The 21,658-nt window shown below is 35.2% G+C and overlaps 1 protein-coding gene across 8 annotated transcripts in view; it reads right to left on the bottom strand.

Annotated features, from left to right (window-relative positions):
• FBXL17 (F-box and leucine rich repeat protein 17) overlaps positions 1–21,658 on the bottom strand; it is a 475,832-nt gene that overhangs the window by 446,656 nt on the left and 7,518 nt on the right. For 7 of the 8 annotated variants that reach the window (XM_027100329.1, XM_027100341.1, XM_027100354.1 and 4 more), the window contains exons 2-3: positions 16,985–17,107; positions 13,147–13,404 (exon numbers count right to left, since the gene is read on the bottom strand). In XM_027100329.1, coding sequence (XP_026956130.1) covers positions 13,147–13,404; positions 16,985–17,107 — 381 coding nt within the window. The remainder of the gene's footprint in view (positions 1–13,146; positions 13,405–16,984; positions 17,108–21,658) is intronic. The other variant, XM_027100336.1, reaches the window with a different exon arrangement.

Raw genomic sequence — 21,658 nt, 5'->3', positions numbered from 1 at the left:
AGGTAAGAGAGGTTATCAACCTTGTGAAATTTTAGCTCCAACCACACCTATCCATTCACACCCAGCCTGTCCTTCATTGCTATTTGCACCTGACACTCATGCCAGGTCCAATCCTAACTCTCACTCTTCACCAAGTAAACGGTCTTAGTTACCTAAGACATAGAACCCCAGTATGTCATTTAAGAGGTTCTGAATCTTTATCAATACAAGTCCAGTATCTAGTTCCCTAGGAAAGGTGCAAGTCAGATGGACAGTAATAGAAGCCTTCCTCTAACTCTAATTAATATGTCAAGGGCACCCATCAGTCAACCCTGAAGGAAATCATTTAATGAAAAGGGTGTTAGTAGCCACTTTATCACTTAAATGAAGCTAGTCCACCTATTAATCCATGGTTCATTTTAGCACATGACAGTAATTAGAACTGAAAATGGACTAGAGTAAATGAACATAATATAAAAAGGACTGTCTCTGATTTATTCTTTTCTTCTTTGTAATAATCCTTTAAGATTATTCACAATTTTGCTCAAGAACTCCAAAGGTATTTTTCAAATTTTTCTATAAAATATTTGGAGGTGAATTTCCCAGCATCTCAAGATTTAATTAAAATTTTGCACACCACCCTTGAGAATTTACAAAAGAGAATTTGTTTTAGCAAGCTATATGTTGTTACTGGGTTACTTTTGTAATAAAACAAACACCTTAGGAAGAATATACTTCGACAAAGAATTTAGATAACTGAAACCAGAACATGGGACCCACTGGGATAAAAATAAGATTAGGTCTTCCAATGTCACACGAAATCTGCTCAAAACCAGTATTAAGGACATATTTTTAAAACATGAGGTATGCCACCTTCAACAGAAGAGGGAAATTGTTCCTTCTACTTTCCATTCCCAATATGTCACCACTGTCACTATTATACACATGCAAAAGAAAACAGTGAAGAAAACCCAAACCATATCTTCTAGTAACTTCACCCAACTACGCTAACTATTCATGTTTGTGAAATCATAAAAATGACAATTTCATAATTTGATTCATTAGTTTCATCATTTGTAGTAGAGTAGCACAGACAATGAGATATGAAAGAAAGCAAAGCAAATTTTTCAAACTGCCACTCATCTGACCCTCTTTAAGGACTCAAATTTGAATCTTTCTCCTAGATTTATATTGTCTAACTTTGCCTCATTTAAAGAACATTCCATTTAATACAATGAAAATATGCTACATAAGCTCCCAAAATGTGTACCAATACTATTTTTAGTTGTACTAGCATGATGTATACTTATAACTCGAGAGTAAATGAAAATTGAGAACATACATGGAATAATCACTTGATTAATTTGTTACACACTAAAAAGATTTTTTTATCTTTTAGAAAATGAGCAAAAATGCTATTTTAGCATGAGTACATAGGAACATTTGTTACTTATTATTAATGTTTCAAATTTTAAAATACTGTGATTAAAACTTTTGCAGCTTAACTTTAAAAACATGGGAAGCCATCAACAGATGAGTAGAAAAAAATATGGTTTATACATACACTAGAATATTATTCAGCCATAAAATGGAATGAAACTGATATATGCTACAACATAGATAAACACTGAAAACATTATGCAAGTGAAATAAGCCAGACACAAGAGTTAACATTGTATGATTCTACTTACAGGAGGTAGCTAGATAGGCCCAGAAAGTATGCTAATTAGAAATTAGAAGAGAGCCTACGATGGTTACACAACATTGTGAACATACTTAAAGTCACTGGAATTGCACACTCAAAAGCTGTTAAAATGGTAAATATTATGTAGATTTTGCCACAGTAAAAAAAATCAACACAATGAAACAGCAAATGTCAATAAAACCTGAGATAAAAAAAACAGTCAAGAGAAAGTGATATTTCTTCCCAAATCTGTTTTTTCTAATTATAATTATTATAACATAATTACATTAGATATTAAATAAACTGACAAATGAGAAGGAAAAAGAAAGCTCTTGCTAAAAAAAGTAGGTTGAATGTTTTATGTTCAATGAAAGCCATAAAAAAGTGCTGATGCATTAGTTTTCAGTGACAACTATAAAGTTATAAAATATTGGGAAAATCATATTCTAAAACAAGCTGCATTCATATTCCTTCATAAGTAGTGACTACCTGTCCCACTTCAATTTAAAAAAAAAAAACTGAAAATCATGGGTGCCACATCATTGATATAGTTTAAGTAAAATAAAGTCAAATTCTAACTAGCTGTCTCTAACTCAAGAAAAAGGCCCTGACCCTGTATCAAAAGACTCACTAATAGGGCTTCCCTGGTGGCACAGTGGTTGGGAGTCCGCCTGCCAATGCAGGGGACATGGGTTCCTGCCCCGGTCCTGGAGGATCCCACGTGCCACGGAGTGGCTGGGCTCGTGACCCATGGCCGCTGGGCTTCTGCGTCCGGAGCCTGTGCGTCCGGAGCCTGTGCTCCGCAACGAGAGAGGCCACAACAGTGAGAGCCCCGCAAAGACTCACTAATGAATCTACAGTTATATAGTATTTTTTAATTAAAATGTTTATAGTACATATTGATTTTTGTGATTCTATCATTTAACTGATTTTCAGTTAACTGACCAACTTCCATTCTCAGGCCCAGAAGGCTTATGCTGAATTATAAGAATGCCTACCTATACCTCACTGGGTTGTGGAGAAGATTTTTAAAAAAATAACACAAATGGAAATGCTTATTAAGGCACACTGCAAAGCATATAAAAGTACTAAATAAATGTTTTATACCTCTATTATTATTAATGGGTAAAGAAGGAAGCTATTAGAACACTATTTATTAGGATTCATGTGAAGGGAACTTTTTAGAAGTATTCAATACTATAAAGATAAATTTCCATAGAGAACTGACTCGAGGTTATGGGGAGGGGGAAGGGTGAGCTGTGACAGGGCGAGAGAGAGTCATGGACATATACACACTAACAAACATAGTAAGGTAGATAGCTAGTGGGAAGCAGCCGCATGGCACAGGGATATTGGCTCCGTGCTTTGTGACAGCCTGGAGGGGTGGGATAGGGAGGGTGGGAGGGAGGGAGACGCAAGAGGGAAGAGATATGGGAACATATGTATATGTATAACTGATTCACTTTGTTATAAAGCAGAAACTAACACACCATTGTAAAGCAATTATACCCCAATAAAGATGTTAAAAAATAAAATAAAATAAAATAAAATATAAAAAAAAAGATAAATTTCCAGAAAGAAGCCTCCTTGAATTACATGAAGGCTCAATACTCCCAGTTACAGATGGAAAATTTTCTCTCTAGTCATTGAACTGAAAATTCCAGCTTAAAATCCTAGATATGATTCCACATGACATGATTCAGAGATCAAGCAAAATTTAATGAGAATATTGGCCCCATACCTTCCCAACTATGTGAACTTGGACAAGTTACTTAACTTCCAAAAGATTCAACTTTTCATCCTGAAATACCTCAGCGCTGCTGTGAAGATTAAATTGGACAACAAAATATGAAAGCACAAAATACAATGCCTGTCATATAGAAAGCACCCAAAATATTACTTCCCTTTGCAAATTGTGATGCTAATTTAGAAACAGAATGCTTAAAACATTCTTAAACTACCTAAATGTAACACATTTGATAAAGGAGGCTTTTCAAGATCTCTAGTTTCTCAGTCTCATTATAAGTATCACTTATCATCATAGGGATAAAATGAGTGTCACGTAATCTGAAAAGGGGAGGAAATGAGCTAAGTGGATTTAGTATGAACTCAAGACATCCCTGGATAAGAATGCCAGCCCTATCACTTATTACTTTATCTCAGATAAATTACTTATGGTCTCTCTGTAACTGCTTCCTCATCTATAAAAATGAAATAATACCTATCTCACAGAGTGGCTGTGAATCAAAAGAGAAATTAAATGTATCAACATATAGTTGGAATATATGAACAGTGCCCTACCCATGGTAGATACTCATAAAGGTTACATACTTGCTCTTTACTTAGTTGACTGAATATCACTAGAACATGTAAAGATAGATTAGATGAGACTGACATTTTAGTTTATCTCACAGAAATTCAGCATCTAAAAACAAGTAATGTTTCTTTTTTCCTTTATTGTGGTAAAATATATCAAACATGAAAACTGCTATTTAACCATATTTAGGCATATAATTCAGTGACATTATATTCACAGTGCTGTGCAACCAACACCACTCTTTCCAAAACTTTTTCATCACCCCAAATAGAAACTCCCTACCCATTAAGCAACAAGTACCCATTTCCTACTTCCCCTAGCCCCTGAAGCCCTCTACCTACATTCTGTTTCTGTGAATTTGCCTATACTAGGTAATTTATATAAGTAGAATCTTATAATATTTGTTCTTTGTGTCTGGCCTATTTAACTTTGCATATGTTTACAAAGTTCATTCATGTGGTAACATGTACAGTGTTTCACTCCACTATAAGGCTGAATAATATTTCATTGCATGACATACATTTCATTCATTCATTCATCTCTTAATGGACAGTTGGGTTGTTTCTACCCCTTGGCTATTGTGAATAATGATACAATGAAAATAAGTGAACAAGTATCTATTTGAGTCACTGTTTTCAATTATTTGGGGTAAACATCTAGGTGGAATTCCTGGGTCCAATGATAATTCTATGTTTAATCTTTTGAGGAACCACCGAACTGTCTTCCACAGTATGTGCACCATTTATATTCCCACTAGCGATGTATGAAGATTCAAATTTCTCCACATCCGAAGAAGCACTTTCTTTTTTTTTTTTACATCTTTATTGGAGTATAATTGCTTTACAATGGTGTGTTAGTTTCTGCTTTATAACAAAGTGAATCAGTTATACATATACATATGTTCCCATATCTCTTCCCTCTTGCATCTCCCTCCCTCCCACCCTCCCTATCCCACCCCTCTAGGTGGTCACAAACCACTGAGCTGATCTCCCTGTGCTATGCGGCTGCTTCCCACTAGCTATCTACCTTACCTTTTGTAGTGTATATATGTCCATGCCTCTCTCTCGCTTTGTCACAGCTTACCCTTCCCCCTCCCCATATCCTCAAGCCCATTCTCTAGTAGGTCTGTGTCTTTATTCCTGTCTTACCCTTAGGTTCTTCATGACATGTTTTTTTCCTTAAATTCCGTATATACGTGTTAGCATACGGTATTTGTCTTTCTGTTTCTGACTTACTTCACTCTGTATGACAGACTCTAGGTCTATCCACCTCATTACAAATAGCTCAATGTCATTTCTTTTTATGGCTAAGTAATATTCCATTGTATATATGTGCCACATCTTCTTTATCCATTCATCCGATGATGGACACTTAGGTTGTTTCCATCTCTGGTCTATTGTAAATAGAGCTGCAATAAACATTTTGGTACATGACTCTTTTTGAATTATGGTTTTCTCAGGGTATATGCCCAGTAGTGGGATTGCTGGGTCATATGGTAGTTCTATTTGTAGTTTTTTAAGGAACCTCCATACTGCACTTTCTTATTTTCTGGTTTTTGCTTTTTTTTTTTTTTAATTAATATCCATTGGAGTAGGTGTGAAGTGATGTCTCATGATTTTCATTTGCAATTCTCTAATGACTAATGATGATGGCCATCTTCTCATGTGCTTGAGGGCCATTTGTATTTTTCCTTTGGATAAATATCTATTCAAGTATTTTGCCAATTTTTCAATTGAGTTCGGGGGGGTTATTGTTGGATGGTAAGAGTTCTTTATATATTCTGGATATTAAACTCTTATCAAATATATGATTTCTACACATTTTCTCTCATTTTATGGGTTGTCTGTTCACTCTCTTGAGAATGTCATTTGAAAAAAAAAGTTTTTAATTTTAATCAAGTCCACCTTATCTGTTTTATACTTTTCTTGCCTATTCTTTTGGTGTCATATTTAAGAAACCATTACTAAATCCAAGGTCATGAAGATTTGTACCTATACATTCTTCATAGAGTTTTACAGTTTTAGCTCTTAAATTTAGTTCTTTGATCCATTCAGAATTAATTTTTGTCGATGGTATAAGGTTAGGGTCCAGTTTCACTCTTTTGCATGTGGACATCTACTTTTCCCAGCACCATTTCTTGAAGAGTGTTCCTTCCCCCAGTGAATGTTCTTCCCACTGTGGTAAAAAAAAAATCAACTGACCACAGATGTGAGGGTTTACTTGTGGACTCCCAATTCTACTCCATTGGTCTATATGTCAATCCTTATGCTAATATTACATGGTTTTATTTACTGTACCTTTGTAGTTAAGTTTTAAAATAAAGAAGTATGAATCCTCCAACTTTGTTCTTTGGATTCAAGATTGCTGTGACTCTTCTACATCCCTTAAAATTCCTTATGAATTTTAGGATGGATTTTCCATTTCTGCAAAAACCACCACTGGAATTTTAATAGGGACTGCATCAAATCTGTAGCCCACTTTGGGTAGTATTATCTTAACAATATTAAGTCTTCCAATTCACAAGCTCAGGATGACTTTACATTTATTTAGGTCCTCTTTCTTTCAAAAATGTTTTGCCATTTTCAGTGTATAAGTCTTGCATTTGCTTGACTAAATTTACTCCTAAATATTTTATTATTATGGATGCCATGATAAATGAAATTATTCATTTAATAGGCCAAACAGTTTTTTTGTGGATTCTTTAGGGTTTACCATATAAAAAACATTATCTGCAAATATAGTTTTTTGTCTTCCTTTCCAATTAGGAAGCTTTTTATTTCTTTGTCTTTCCTAATTGCTCTGGCTAGAACTTCCAATACAATTTTGAACTGAAGTGGCAAAAGTTGGGCATCCTTGTTTTGTTCCTGAACTTAGGGGAAATGTTTTCAGCTATTCACCATTGAGTGTGATATTAGTTGTAGCTTAGTCACATCTGACCTTTATTATATTGAGAAAGACCCTTCTATTCCTAGTTTATTGTGTGTTTTTTTATCATGAAAAGGTGTTGGATTTCACCAAATGCATTTTCTGAGCTAATTAAGATGATTATGTGGGGTCTCTTCCTTCATTCTGGTAATGTGGTGTATTACACTGACTGATTTTTGTACGTTGAGTCACCCTTGCATTCATGGGATAAATCATACTTGGCCATAGTATATAACCCTTTTAATATATTGTTGACTTCTGTTTGCTATGTTTTTTGAGGATTTTTGCATCTATAGTCATTAAGGATGTTGGTCTGTAGTTGTCTTCTCTTGTAGTGTCTTTGTCTGGCTTCAGAATCAGGGTAATGCTGGCCTTGTAGGAATCAGCAAGTGTTGCCTTCTTTTAAGTATTTTGAAAGAGTTTGAGAAGGATTGGTATTAATTCTTCTTTATCTGTTAAACCAAATTCAACAGGGAACCCATCTGATTCCTGACTTTGCTTTGTTGGGAGGATTTTTATTACTGATTCCATCTCCTTACTTGTTACAAATCTGTTCAGATTTTCTACTTATCCTGAGCCAGTTTTTGTAGTTTTTACATTTCTAGGAATTTACCCATTCCATCTAGGCGATCCAGTTTGTGGTATACATAGTGGTTCATAATTTTCTTGTATAATCCTTTTTATTTCTATAAAGTTAGTGGTAATATCTACTCTTAAATTTCTGATTTAGTAAGTTGAATCTTCTATTTTTCTTAGTCAATATAGTTAAAGGTTTGTCATTTTTGGTATTTTCAAAGAAACCAGTTTTGGTTTCATTGACTTTATCTATAATTTTCCTGCTTTCTAGTTCATTTATTTCTGCTCTGATCATTATTTCCTTCCTTCTATTAGCTTTGGGTTTAGTTTGCTCTTCTTTTCCAAGTGCCTCCAGGAGTACAATTAAGTTACTAATTTCAGATTTTTCTTCCTTTGTAAACATAAACTTTTACAGCTATAAATTTCTCTCTAAATATTATTTTTGTTGCCATAATTTTTGCTATACTGTGTCTTCATTTTCATTCATTTCAAGGTATTTTCTAATTTCCCTTGCGATTTCTTCAATGTTCGATTGGTTGTGCAAGAGTATGCTGTTTAACTTCCACATATTTGTGTATTTTCCAGATTTCTTCGTGTTACTGATTCTTAGATTCACGTCATTATAGTCAAAAAAGATACTTGCATGGTTTCAATCTTCCCAGACTTATTAAAAGTTGTTTTGTGGTCCAAAATATCATCTAATCTTAAGAATATTCCATGTGTACTCTTCTGTTGTTGAGTGTAGCCTGTTAGGTATAACTGGCATACAGCATTGTTCAAGTCCTCTAGTTTCTTGTTGATCTTTTCTGGTTGTTCTCTCCATTACCGAAAGTAGATTATTAAAGTCTCCAACTACTAATGTAAAACTGTCTTTTCCTCCCTTCAAGTCTTTCCATTTTTGCTTCATATATTTAGGGGCTGTGTTGTTTGAGTCATATATAATTGCTATATCTTCCTGATTAATTGAAACTTTTATCAATACATAATGACCTTCATTGTTTCCTGCAACCTTTTTTCACTTAAAATTGCTTTTTTTTCTGGTGATAATACAGATCTTCCTCAATTTACAATGGGCTTACATCCTGATAAACCCATCGTAAATTGAAAATATCATAAGTCAAAAATGCATTAATACACTTAACCCACTGAACGTCGCAGCTGAGCCTAGCATACCTTAAATGAGCTCAGAACACTTACATTAGCCTATAGTTGAGCAAAACCATCTAACATGAAGCCTGTTTTACGATAAAGTGTTGAGTATTTATGTAATTTCACTGAAATTGAAAAAGAGAACAGTTGTATGGGTACAGAATGGTTATAAGTGTATCAGTTGTTTACCCTCATGATTGTGTGGCTGACTGGGAGCTGCAGCTCACTGCTACTGTCCAGCATCGTAAGAGAGTGTCATACCACATATTGCCAGCCTGGGAAAAGATGAAAATTTAAAATCTGAAGTACAGTTTCTACTGAATGCATATGGCTTTCACACCATCATAAAGTCGAAAAATTTTAAGTTGAACCATCATAAGCTGGGGACCATCTGTATAGCCACTCTAGCTGTGTTTGGTTATTAGTATTTGAGTGGAATATCTTTTCCCATTCTTTTACTTTCAACCTCATTGTGTCTGTATCTGAAATGAGTCTCTTTTAGACTTTATATGCATGATTTATTTTTTTTTATTCTGCCAATCTTTGCCTTTTAGAGAATTTAATCTATTTATATTTAAAGTACTGATAAAGAATGATTTATTTCCACCGTTTAGCTATTCATTTACTGTATGTTTCATACTTTTTTTATTGTTGTTCCTCAGTTCCTCCATTACTGCACTTTTTGTATTTGGTAGACTTTATGCAGTGTACCATTTGATTCTCTTCTTATTACTTTCATGTATATATTTTAGTTATTTTCTTAATGGTTATCATGGAGATTACAATTAACATCTGAAACTTATAATAACCTTATTTGAATATTACCATGTTGCTTTCAATAGTATACACCCTATTCCTGTACATCTCTATCCCTCCTACTTTATATGGTTATTACCACAGATGATACATTATGTGCCCATTAACAAAGATTTATAAATACTGTTCTATACATGTGCCTTTTAAACCATATAGAAAAAAATAGTTAAAAACCAAAAATACAATAAATCTATCTTTTACATTTACCTATGTGGTTACTTATACTCGCATTCTTTTTTTCTTCATATGGCTTTCAGTTACTATCTAGTGTCTTTTTATTTCAGTCTGAAGAACTCTCTTTACCACTTCTTGTAAGGCAAGTCTACAAGTCTTCTTGTAAGGCAAGTCAGTTTTTGTTTACCTGGGAATATCTTAATGTCACCTTTATTCTTGGAGAACAGTTTTGCCAGATACAGAGTTCTTGGTTGACATTGTTTCTTCAACACTTTAAATATGTTAGCCAACTGCTTTCTGGCTTCCATGGTTTCTGATGAGAAATCAGTTGTTAATCCTATTGAGGATCCCTTGTATGCTATGAATCACTTCTCTGTTGCTTTCAAGATTCTCTTTGGCCCTAGCTTTTGAAAATTAGACTATTATGTGTTTTAATGTAGGCCCCTTTGAAATCATCCTGCTTGGAGTTCACTGAGTTTCTTGGATGTATAGATTCATGTCTTTCACCAAATTTGAACAGTTTGGGCCATATCATTTCTTAAAATACTCTTTCTGCCTCTTTCACTCTCCCTTCACTTTATGGTATCCCACAGGTCCCTTAGACTCTGTTCACTTTCCTTCATTCTTTCTTCTTTCTGCTCCTCAGACATGATCATTTCATTTGTCCTATTCAGGTTCACTGAGTCTTTCTTCTGCCTGCTCATATTTGATGCTAAATCCTTCTACTAAATTTTTTATATCAGTAATTATACTTTTCAGCACCAAAATTCCTATTTCATTCCTTTTTATACTTTCTAGCTCTTTATTGCTATTCTCATTTTGTTCATGCATCATTTTCTTGAATTCCTTTAGTTCTCTGTCCATGCTTTCCAAACCTTTCAACTTGCTCTACAGAAGCAACAATTCAATCAATTGCTATGTTTAAGAGTAAAAAAGAAAAAAATACCAGGAAAATTAATCAATTATGAAAGCTCCATACTAGGCCTTTTGAAACTTTATTATACATTTTTAAGTTGTTAATTCACTAAAAGTATAATGTAGTCCACATCAGGGCTTATCAAATATCACTGGGTCATGAAATTAATTTACTGAGTGGATCAAGATCAACATTTATTTAACATAATAGTACAGAATAGAAAATATCAATTGCACTGTTCATAAGGCTATATATTACTTCATAAAAGTTTTACTTCTATTTTGTGTATATATGAAAGCCATTCTCTTTCTACTATACCGTAACACTATCCCAATAGAAGAAAGAGGCTAAAAGAGGACACACCCTACCACAGCACCATCTTAAGCATAGGAAAGGATTACTCATTGTACTGCAATGAGGTTCATATGCAATTACTTTTAAAAATTACTTAGAAAGAAAACGATTTATTTTACTACTTTTATCAGATTATTACTTCATACATAACTAATTCATAATTCAGAAAACATAAAAATCTGAAGCAAACATCTAATCTATCATAAATTAATGGGTTCCAAAATACCTCACATTCTAGGGAAGATTTACATAATTAGTCTCAAAGCTGTAAATATTAGATAAATTCATAATACTTAACTGGCATATTGTCTTGTTCCTTAAAGAACTTTTTAGTTTCCCTCTATTTCAACCATAAATATGACCTTATTTTTACAAGGAACACCCTTGGCACTCTAGTCAACTGGTACCTATTTGTGTTATATCAAATTTAAATATATAGCAAATTTAATCCATTTCTTAATAAATACATAGACTTTTTTAAATGTTTCATTGTGAAGTATAACTTGCTGGGAAATTTCTGTCACAAAGAAATCACGCCATGTCTATAAAATTTATAATTTACCTCAAAGATTAATTTGTTTTAACAGACTTAAGAACTTCATAAAATGCTTTGCTAGTGAATAATCCTGTACATAGCAGAAGTAGATCAGGACAAATATTACAACAGGTAAGACTGTTGTTGCACAATTAGCCTGTGCAGACAAAATAGGCTCCCTTATAAATTGCAGGATTCTTAACACATAAATTGGATTGACACACCTAGTACTATTTAGGATAGTCATTCCAAATTTCTTCTAATACTGAGCTTTCAGTTAATTCATATGCAGTGTTTAAATTTAGGGATCTTCAGGGACTTCCCTCGTGGTCCAGTGGTTAAGACTCCGCGCTCCCAATACAGGGGGCCCGGGTTTGATCCCTGGTCAGGGAACTAGATCCCACATGCGGGAACTAAGAGCCTGCATGCCACAACTAAAAGATCCCACATGCTGCAATTAAAAAGATCCTGCATGCTGCAACTAAAAAGATCCTGCATGCCGCAACAAAGATCTCACACGTGGCAATGAAGATCCCACGTGCTGCAATTAAGACCCAGCACAGCCAAATAAATAAATAAATATTTAAATAAATCAATAAATTTAGGGATCTTCATATTATTTCTGACTTCGTCTCAGATCAGACTTAAGTCTAGGACTTTACTGATACTCTGCTTTTCCTGGGAACTATTAGGACTACATCTCAATTCTAAACTTAAAAAATAGTTCTGACAAAGTTCTTGAGTGGAATTATTAATTCTTTCTTTCAACAAATGTTTGCCAAGGGCACTGTGGGTAGAGTGGTACATGTGCATAGCCTCTGCCCTCATGGAACAGGCTCCTTTATTCAAGGTCTAGAAGAGTACAGTCTATTAGCATGGAAAAAATGGAAAGACTGTAGGGCAGTAGGGCTTTGGAGAATCCAAGCTTCAAATCCCAGGTCTACTGTCTACTACACATTAGGCAAGTTTCTTAATCTCTCTAAGCCTTAATCTCTCCCTTTACAAAATGAGTTTAAATCAACTATTTCCACAAAGTTATTTCAAAGGTTAAATAAAAACTACAAAAAGTGCCTAGTACAATAGAGGGAATATTACTAAATATTCAAAATATTCACAAATTCAGGGACTGGCACATAGAATCCATTCAATATCCACTCTGAGACAAGAAACCTTAAATACCAATTCCAAAGAAAGTGAATCAACCAGAAAATACACATGATACTACATTTAATCCAATTATTGCACCTAATATAGGTAATTACCATCTTTTTCTTCATTTTATACTCCTTAACTTGGACTTCCATTTAAAAGATATTTTAAAACATGTAAGCATGTCATCTAGTAACATAAAAGAGGAATTAAAAGTTAATTTTTAAAACCTCATGCTGACCCAAACTGCATACTGTTGTTACCTAAAGCAAAATTTCGCATAAAATTTAAGTAACAAAGGAATAAATTAACAAAATGGCTGGTCAAAGAATTTCAGGCACTTATTAAAAAACACAAAAAAGTTAATTTATCAATTACAGCCATGGAACTCTAGTTCACTAACCCAAATATCCATAGATACATAAAAAGGATGACTTATTTTAGTCTCTGAACATTACAATATGTATGCTGCTATGTATGTTGCTACAACATAGCAATCTTTCAAAGTGTTGCTGCAAGAAAACATGTTGAGTTAATACAAGTAAAACCATTTTATAGATGCTAAAATTTACCTGTTTGAGTCCTTCATCAGTAAGTTTGTCCTGGTTGCCTACATGAACTTTCTGAAGTAAAGGACAGTGAGAAGCAACCGCAATAATAGAGGTGTCAGAAAGCTGTTTACACCTGTAGGCTGTATACCTAAGAAGTCCAGGACACTTAAATGCTAGAACACACACGCCAGTATCAGACATACTGCGACAATCAGAAATGTTGATTTCAATTATATTTTGACTTCTTGATGCAATTTTTTCCAATAATTCATCAGTGACCTATGAGAGAGAAGAAAAGCAATAAATTTAAAAATCTGCTAAAAGTAGAAACTTACATTCTATTCTTTTATTAAATTCTCCCCAATAAATAATAATTAGATTATAGCATGAAAACCACAATCAAAAGAAAACCTTCTTACTTAATATTAAAGCATAATAAGAACTGTGGTATAATAAAAAAATATATTTGGTCTTTGTCTCCAGTTCCTGGAACAGAGCTCCTAAAGTTCTAGGAATTTCCTGAGTGATAGGAATGTCTTTTGTTATTTTTAACAAGCCCCTTTTACTATGCCTGAGTTTATACTAATGAAATGACTTAAGTTGGGGCCCCTAGATAGCTTCAGGATGGGGGCTGGTCACCAGAAAGACCAAACACCATGTGATTAGAGGGTGGAAACTTTCAGCCCCATCCTCCGATTTCCTGGGAGGGAAGGGGAGCTGGAGACTGGATTATAAAAACTCTTGAACACTGAGATTTGAAGGGCTTCTGGGTTGATGAATACATCAAAGTGCTGGGAGGTCAATGTGGATGTAAACAATATAGAAGCTCCAAACTCTCTCCCCCCATACCTTGCCCTATGCGTATTTTCCATTTGGCTGGTCCTGGTTTACATCCTCTATGATAAATCAGTGAACATAGTATTTTCCTGAGTTGTGATCATTCTAGCAAATTATCACACCTAAGGAGAGGGTTGGGGGAACTTCCAAATTTACAGCTGGTCAGTCAAAAGTATAGGTGGCTCCTAGGACTTGTGACTGGCATATGAAGTGGAGACAGTCTTATGGGACTGAGCCCTTAACCTGTGAGGTCTGCACTAACTCCAGGAGTTAGTGTCATATTGAACTGAATTGTTGGACACGCATTTGGTGTCAGAGAATTTGTTGTCAGAATGGAAAAAAACACAGATTTGGTGTCAGAAAACACCAAGTGATAATGTATGTGTTAGTTTTCATTAAACGCCTAAAAATCTATCCTTATTAGGAAAACATACTTTAAACTTTCAAACTCACCAAAAACTCCCCACAAACAAAATTGTATTGAGATTTGGAGTTGGTTCTGTTTTTAACCCAACAAATAGTATATATCAGCCATCATGATGTATGACTCTTGACTTTTCACACTTATTATGAGATGATACCTACCAAAGTATATACATTTCAATTGTTTTACTATTTTTATCAGAATACATTACATATAACTAAATCCATAGCTTAGACAATATATCATTTTGGGTTTCAGCACACTGAAGACTTCATAGAAAAGTCCATTAAAAAAAAGTTTTTCTAGGGCTTCCCTGGTGGCGCAGTGGTTGAGAGTCTGCCTGCCGATGCAGGGGACACGGGTTTGTGCCCCAGTCCGGGAAGATCCCACATGCCGCAGAGCGGCTGGGTCCGTGAGCCATGGCTGCTGAGCCTGCGCGTCCGGAGCCTGTGCTCCGCAACGGGAGAGGCCACAACAGTGAGAGGCCCGTGTACCGCAAAAAAAAAAAAAAAGTTTTTCTCGGAAGACTCAAAGCTACCTGTAAGTAACCTTAAAATTCATCTGCTGAAAAATTCATATGGCCATCTCAATTCTTTAAACAAATTTTAAAAACCAACCTCTACACATTCCCTGCCCAATCATATTTCCAAAAAAAGAAAACAGAGTTAACATTATTCAAGTCTTTTGTGTAAAAATAATGATGAGAGAAAATGCACATGATGAAATTTAGAAAGGAAAAAGAAGGGCTTCCCTGGTGGCACAGTGGTTAAGTATCCGCCCATCGATGCAGGGGACACAGGTTTGAGCCCTGGTCTGGGAAGATCCCACATGCCACAGAGCAACTAAGCCCATGCACCACAACTACTGAGCCTGCACTCTAGAGCCCACGAGCCACAACTACTGAGCCCGCGTGCCACTACTGAAGCCCGCGCACCTAGAGCCCGTGCTCCGCAACAAGAGAAGCCACTGCAACAACGAGAAGCCCATGCACTGCAATGAAGAGTAGCCCCCGGCCACCACAACTAGAGAAAGCCCACACACAGCAACGAAGACCCAACACAGCCAAAAATAAATAAATTAATTAATTAATTAAAAAAAAAAAAGAAAGGAAAAAGGAAAGAATTGGAGTGTTGAGGGATACAAGGAGTTAAGAGCCAAGGTTGAAAATACCTTTGTTTACGCTTGTTGGAAACAGCATACCTCTCTTTTTTTTTTTTTCTTTTTTCACCTCCAGATCTAACTACCAGGAGAGGGGAAAAGCTCTTCTTAGTCTGAGTTTGTAACAAATAGCTCAGACAACCAAGACTAATGAAGTAAAGAGCCAATGGATTACTTCACGTTACCTCTCTCCACTGTACCAGCCACAACTAACTAAATATTCACCATTCCCCCTGGACACAAATTTCATGAACCTGGACAGGTAAATAACTAATTCTATAACTGTCTTAACCTCTTACCAATGAGGCAGTAAAACAAAAAGAAAACTCATACACAAATGCTCAGGAACTTGCTTATTTTGTTTAAAGTACATGTGTCTATAAACACACACAAATGCTACCACTGGTGTGTTGGAGTTGGCTTGTACCAAATCACAAAAGTCTATAGTATATACCACTTTCGAAGTCAGTCATATCACTACATTCAGTGACATCACATCGGTAGCTTGAAATGGGTCATGGTGAAAATATCTGTACAACAAAAACTGGAAAATATAACAAATCAGGGCTTTTTCTTTGCTCATTTGTTTTTGAAAGCCAGCTGTTAAACATTTAAGCAGCACATCACTAACAATATCATGGAAGGATTTAGAGCAGGTTTAGTAGTCTAATAAAATCCTATTCTTATTGGATATCTTTTTTATGTTTCCAATGCCAAGCTCTGAAAACCAAGTTTAAGGGAAGAATTTAACAAGTCCAACAAATTATTTGTAATAAGCACTATTAACTATCTTCTTTCCTAATTTATGCCACCATATAAACATATTGGCAGTCGGGCAATGGGTAGGATTAGAAAATTCATCAAAATAAAAATTAAAACAAAATGAGTTATCTTATTCCATTTTGCTTCCATTTCTTCACACAAAATAACATTATAAGTATACTGTTATGAAAAGTATAATAATAATAATAAATTAATAGGGATAATGATAGTATCAACTCATAAGATGGTTGATCAAATGAACACATATAAAGCTCACTGAACAGTATGTACGTGGCACATCAGCAGCACTATATAAATGTTTGCCTTATTTTCTACTATTAAACTAATATTCGTAAAATGACCCCTCCAAAAAATGAAAAGTTTAATAACTCTTTTTAAAGGTAGTAAAAACTGGGGGGGGGGGGGAATGAAGAGGACTAAGACAAAGAGGATTAAGAACCAACCCAAAATTACCAATCCAAACTAAAAAATGTATTCTTCATCATAGGAACCTAGCTTCAACTTGAATTTGAAAAAAAATTACTAAAGCACAGAATTATAGATTACAGTCATTTGAACTATCTTGAAAAACAGCGTGAAAGAAGTGATTTCTGAGAAGGAAAAAGATATTTTTTGAATAGGTCAACCTGAGTGTTTCTTTAGAATTAGAATCCATACCTGCTGACGACTACTAAGATCCAGCTGCTTCCAAAACTGGAAATCTAAACAAAGGTCACGCCAGTACTTGCAAACCAATGATGCAGAAAGGCAACGCTCATCCAGGGATAAATTGGAAAATATCTGTGAATAAAAAAGGAACCACATAATATGCGCTAAAAATTTTAAAGGCAATGAAAAGGTCTTCATCAGTTAGAAAAAATTACTTTTTTTTTTTTTTTAATTTATCCTTTCTGTCGAGGGCTGACTTTAAAATAGATCGCAGTGAGGGAGCTGCTCTGCTATGTAAGACACCCTGACCCAGAAGCAGGTCATCTACAAATGGTTTAGCACCAGGTTCCCTATGAAAGTGCGTTGTGTGAAGGGCGAGGGGGCACAACAGGCAAGGGGGTGGCCGCCTTTCCAGCCATGAAAAATCAACTTTAAAAACAGAAAACCATCTTAAGTACAAGTGGCCGTTATTAAAAGAGTCATTGTTATGGACTGTCCTAAAGAGGAAGTATGATATGGGAGAAGCTAAGAACACAACCAAGAGAGGGAAAAAAAAAGCAAACACTCAAATTACTAAAATCATGAATAAATAGAGACATTATTACCAGCCTTACAAAAACAGAATTATAAGAGAATATTATAAACAGTGTATGCCAACAAATTAGATAACCTAAAGGAAACAGACAAACTTCTAGAAACATAAAAACTACAAAAAACTGACTCAGAAGAAATAGAAAATCTGAATAGACCTATAACAAGTAGAAATATTAAATCAGTAATCTAAAAACTTCTAACAAAGAAAGACCAAGGACCGGATGGCCTCAATAGTAATATATTTAAAGAAGAACAAATACAAATTCTTCTTAAATTCTTCCCAAAATTGGAGCATGAGGGAACCCTTGCTAATTCATTCTATGAGGTTAGCATTACCCTCATACCAAAGCCAGAAACATCACAAGAAAACTATAGACCAACATCACAAGAAAACTATAGACCAACGTTCCTTATGAATTTAAATGCAAACAGTCCTAACAAAATACATTTGACCCTTGAACAATGCAGAGGTTTGGGGTGCTGACCCTCAATGCAGTCGAAAACCCAAGTATCACTTTTGGTTGGCCCTCCCTATATGCGGTTCCTCACCCATGGATTCAACCAACCAAGCATCATGTAGTACTACAGTATTTACTCTTGAAAAGAAATCTGCATGTAAGAAAACCTGCACAGTTCAAATCCATGTTGTTCAAGGGTCAACTGTATTAGCAAACTGAATCCAGCAGCATATTAAAAGGATCATACACCATGGCCAAGTGGGATCTATCCCAGGAATGCAAAGATGGTTCAACATGCAAAAATAAATCCATTTAACATATTAATCCATTTAACCATATTAATAAAATGAAGGTTTAAAAAACCCAACCAACTCAATTAATGCAGAAAAAGCATTTGACGAACTCCAATACCCTTTCTTGACAAAAAATACTCAGAAAACTAGGAATAAAAGGAAACTTCCTTAATGTGATAGATGGCATCTATAAAAGTTCCACAATTATCATTATACCTAATAGTGAAAGACTGAATGTTTTCCCCTGAGATGAGGAACAAGAAAAAGATTTCTACCATCTCCACTCCTATGCAACATCGTATTGGAGATTCTGGCCTGGGCAATTATGTAAGGAAAAGAAATAAAAGGCATCCAGGTTAGAAAGGAAGAATTAAAATGTTCCATAGTCACAGATATCATGATCTTATATACAGAAAAAAAAATACATACAAAAATTTAGAGCTAATAAGCAAATATTTCTGTATACTAGCAATGAACAAATCAGAAATGAAATAAGAAAGCACTTCTATTTGCAACAGCATCAAAGAATACTTTTTTATACTTTCCACTTCTTCATACTGAGATTTCCCATTTGTTGGGTCAATGTTATCATATTCTTCTATAATTTAAATCATGTTTCCTTCCATTCTTTTAACATGTTTATAATAGCAGTTTAAAGTTTTTATCTGCTAAGTCTAATATCTGTGCCTACTCAGCTTCTATTAACTGCTTTCTTTTCTCTCAGTATAGGTTCCATTTTTTTCTGTCTCTTTACATGTCTCAATTTTTCATTCAAAACCAGACATTTTAGATAACATATTGTAGCAACTCTGGAATTTGATTTACTTTTCAGAATTGTTTTTCAACTTTAATCTCCCTGGCCTTAAATGGTAGGATATGAGTCCCCTGAAGTTTGAATGTCTCTGCTCAAGTTTTAATTCTTATTCATATTTGTTTTTAGCCTGGCTTCCTAGGGAGGTCGACCTGTGTCTAAATTGCTTAGTTTCCAGCTAGTTATTTGGGCAAAGATATGCTCAAACATCTCAAGTCTGCTCTCCAATCTGTGCGTGGGATGGGAAAAGCATATTCAAAGCTTATACTCAAGTCTGCTTTAGCCCTTGCTTTCTGCTAGATACTCTCAAGTCTCCCCTGCACATATGCATAGTTTCAGAGTAAGCCAAGGATATGTTAAGAGCTTATTATCCCTTTATGGTTCTCTCTTTTCCAAGGTCTGCCTGTTAAACTCCTAGCTCGTCCCCCACTCATCCCAACTGGCACCACAACATGAGACTTGCAAATATGTAGGTTTTCACCATTTTTTTCCTAACAAGTTCATCACTTTTAGTTGACAAACACAGGTTGTTACTTATTGCCCCAAACTAAGTTACCCTCTTAAGACACCTAAGCTGCTGGTTTTCCAAACTCCTGATTCTTGCCAAACGTACTGGGGTTCGAGGGTACAGTAGGGGCCTCATTCAAGTGTGGTGTAGACCTCCACTATTCTTACCTGAAGCTCTAGTAGTTTTCCTAAGAATAAATGCGTCTCATTTTGTTGTGTGCTTTTGGTCGATTTCCAAAGCCCAAATAGTTTTGGGCAATTCTTCCCAGTTATTTTATATATATATATATATATATATATATATAAAATTTATATATATTTGTTTTGTGTTTGTGGAGAGGATTCACCAAACTCTTCATGCAGCCAAAGCTCGAAGTCCCTCTCTGGTGGATATTTTTAATGCTTGTTCCCCTCATTTTATAGATGAGAGAATTTAGAGAGATTTAGAGAGACTAGATCATTTGTTTAAGGTTAAAGGACTACATGGCTTTAAAGGGCTAATTTGTCCCTTAACAAAGAGAAGATTCGTGGAACATAGTCACTGGAACCAAGAAACACCTTGTTTAAAATATGTCCGACTTTCGATCGTACCTTCTTTGAACCTTAGTTTTCTCCTTTGTAAAAGTGAGAGGATTGTTATCATTAACACAAAATTGACTAATCTAGATAGATCTAGATGGGTCTTATTTATTCAGGTGAAAGGAAATTAATAAGTGAGTAAAGATAAAACCAGTACCAGCAAAGATGGATAAAAGTAAAAAGGCAAAATACTCAGCTAAAATACCAATGCATATTTAATAGATCTTTGCATATGGCTTGTGGTAGGCAACCTACAAAATGGCCCTCAATGACCCCACCTGCTGGTATTTACACCTGTGTAATTCTCTCCTCTTGAGGGTAAGCTGTATTTACTTACTCACTTCTAATGAACAGAGTATGGCAGAAGAGATTAGATTAAGAAAACTGTGGCTTCCATTTTGAGTGTTCTTGACTCTGTTGCTCTATGTGATTAGCCCTACGGAGAAGCCCAAATGGCATGGCAAGGAACTTAAGCATCTGACCAAAGGCCAGTAAGGACCTGAGGCCTGCCAAAAACCATGCAAGTAAGCTTGGGTGAAAATTCTCAAGTCCCAGTCAAGTAGCCCCAACAAACACCTGAATATAACCTCATAAGAGACCTTGGATCAGAAGGACCCAGTTAAGCCACAAAGGGATTCTAACCCACAGAAAATATGAGATAATAAATGTTTGTGGTTTTAAACTGCATAATTTGTTAAACAGAAATAATTAACTAACACGTGTTTAAATATTCCCACTTTTCTTTCTGTCATTAAAATGCTATCTCGCCCCTATCCTAACTCCTCAGAAAAAAACTACTATGCACCATGCTATTTTCTTAACTCATTTAACATACATCTGTGCACATGTACCTAGGTTTCTGTGGGAGACACTAAAACATGAGATTTATTCACTGGTTTCAAGATTATATGGTCAAAGGTATTTCTGAATTATCTTTGGATCATCTGAGATTCAAGAGAAAGAACATTTCAAAGGTTGCTTTGAAGAAAGAGAACATAGGTCTGTAAAGGACTGGCCTGGAACATTTTTGCTAAATAAGAAAGAGGAAAAAATGACAATGAAAAAACTGAAATGGCACTTGCATCAAGCCAGGAAATTGCTTACTTTAACACAGGCCTGTTAGCAATATCTTGAGCGTGACAGAAGTCCAAGCCAAGTAGGTACTCTAACGCTGTATTAGATCGAGGGATCTATCATCTTATATCTTGTTGCTCTTTCATCACTGCCCTAATTTATAGGGTTGAAAATGGGTTACTCTTTTAATACAGGTAGTCTAGCCCTGGAAAAGGGAAGAGGAAGCAAAGGACAAGCAGCTGCCTTTTATAGTGTGATCTGGAAGTCATATACATTGCTTCCGCTCACATTCTGTTATCCAATATTTAGTCACATAGCCACCCCTATATGAGAGGCTAAGAAAGTCTCTAGTTAGGTAATCATGTGC

The sequence above is a fragment of the Aethalodelphis obliquidens genome, unplaced genomic scaffold (assembly GCF_003676395.1).
Source record: "Aethalodelphis obliquidens isolate GAN/ISIS:26980383/991018 unplaced genomic scaffold, ASM367639v1 scaffold4, whole genome shotgun sequence".
NCBI classification, from domain to species: Eukaryota; Metazoa; Chordata; class Mammalia; order Artiodactyla; family Delphinidae; genus Aethalodelphis; species Aethalodelphis obliquidens.
The sequence above is the reverse complement of the archived record's forward strand: the minus strand, read 5'-3'. Positions and strand labels throughout refer to the sequence as shown.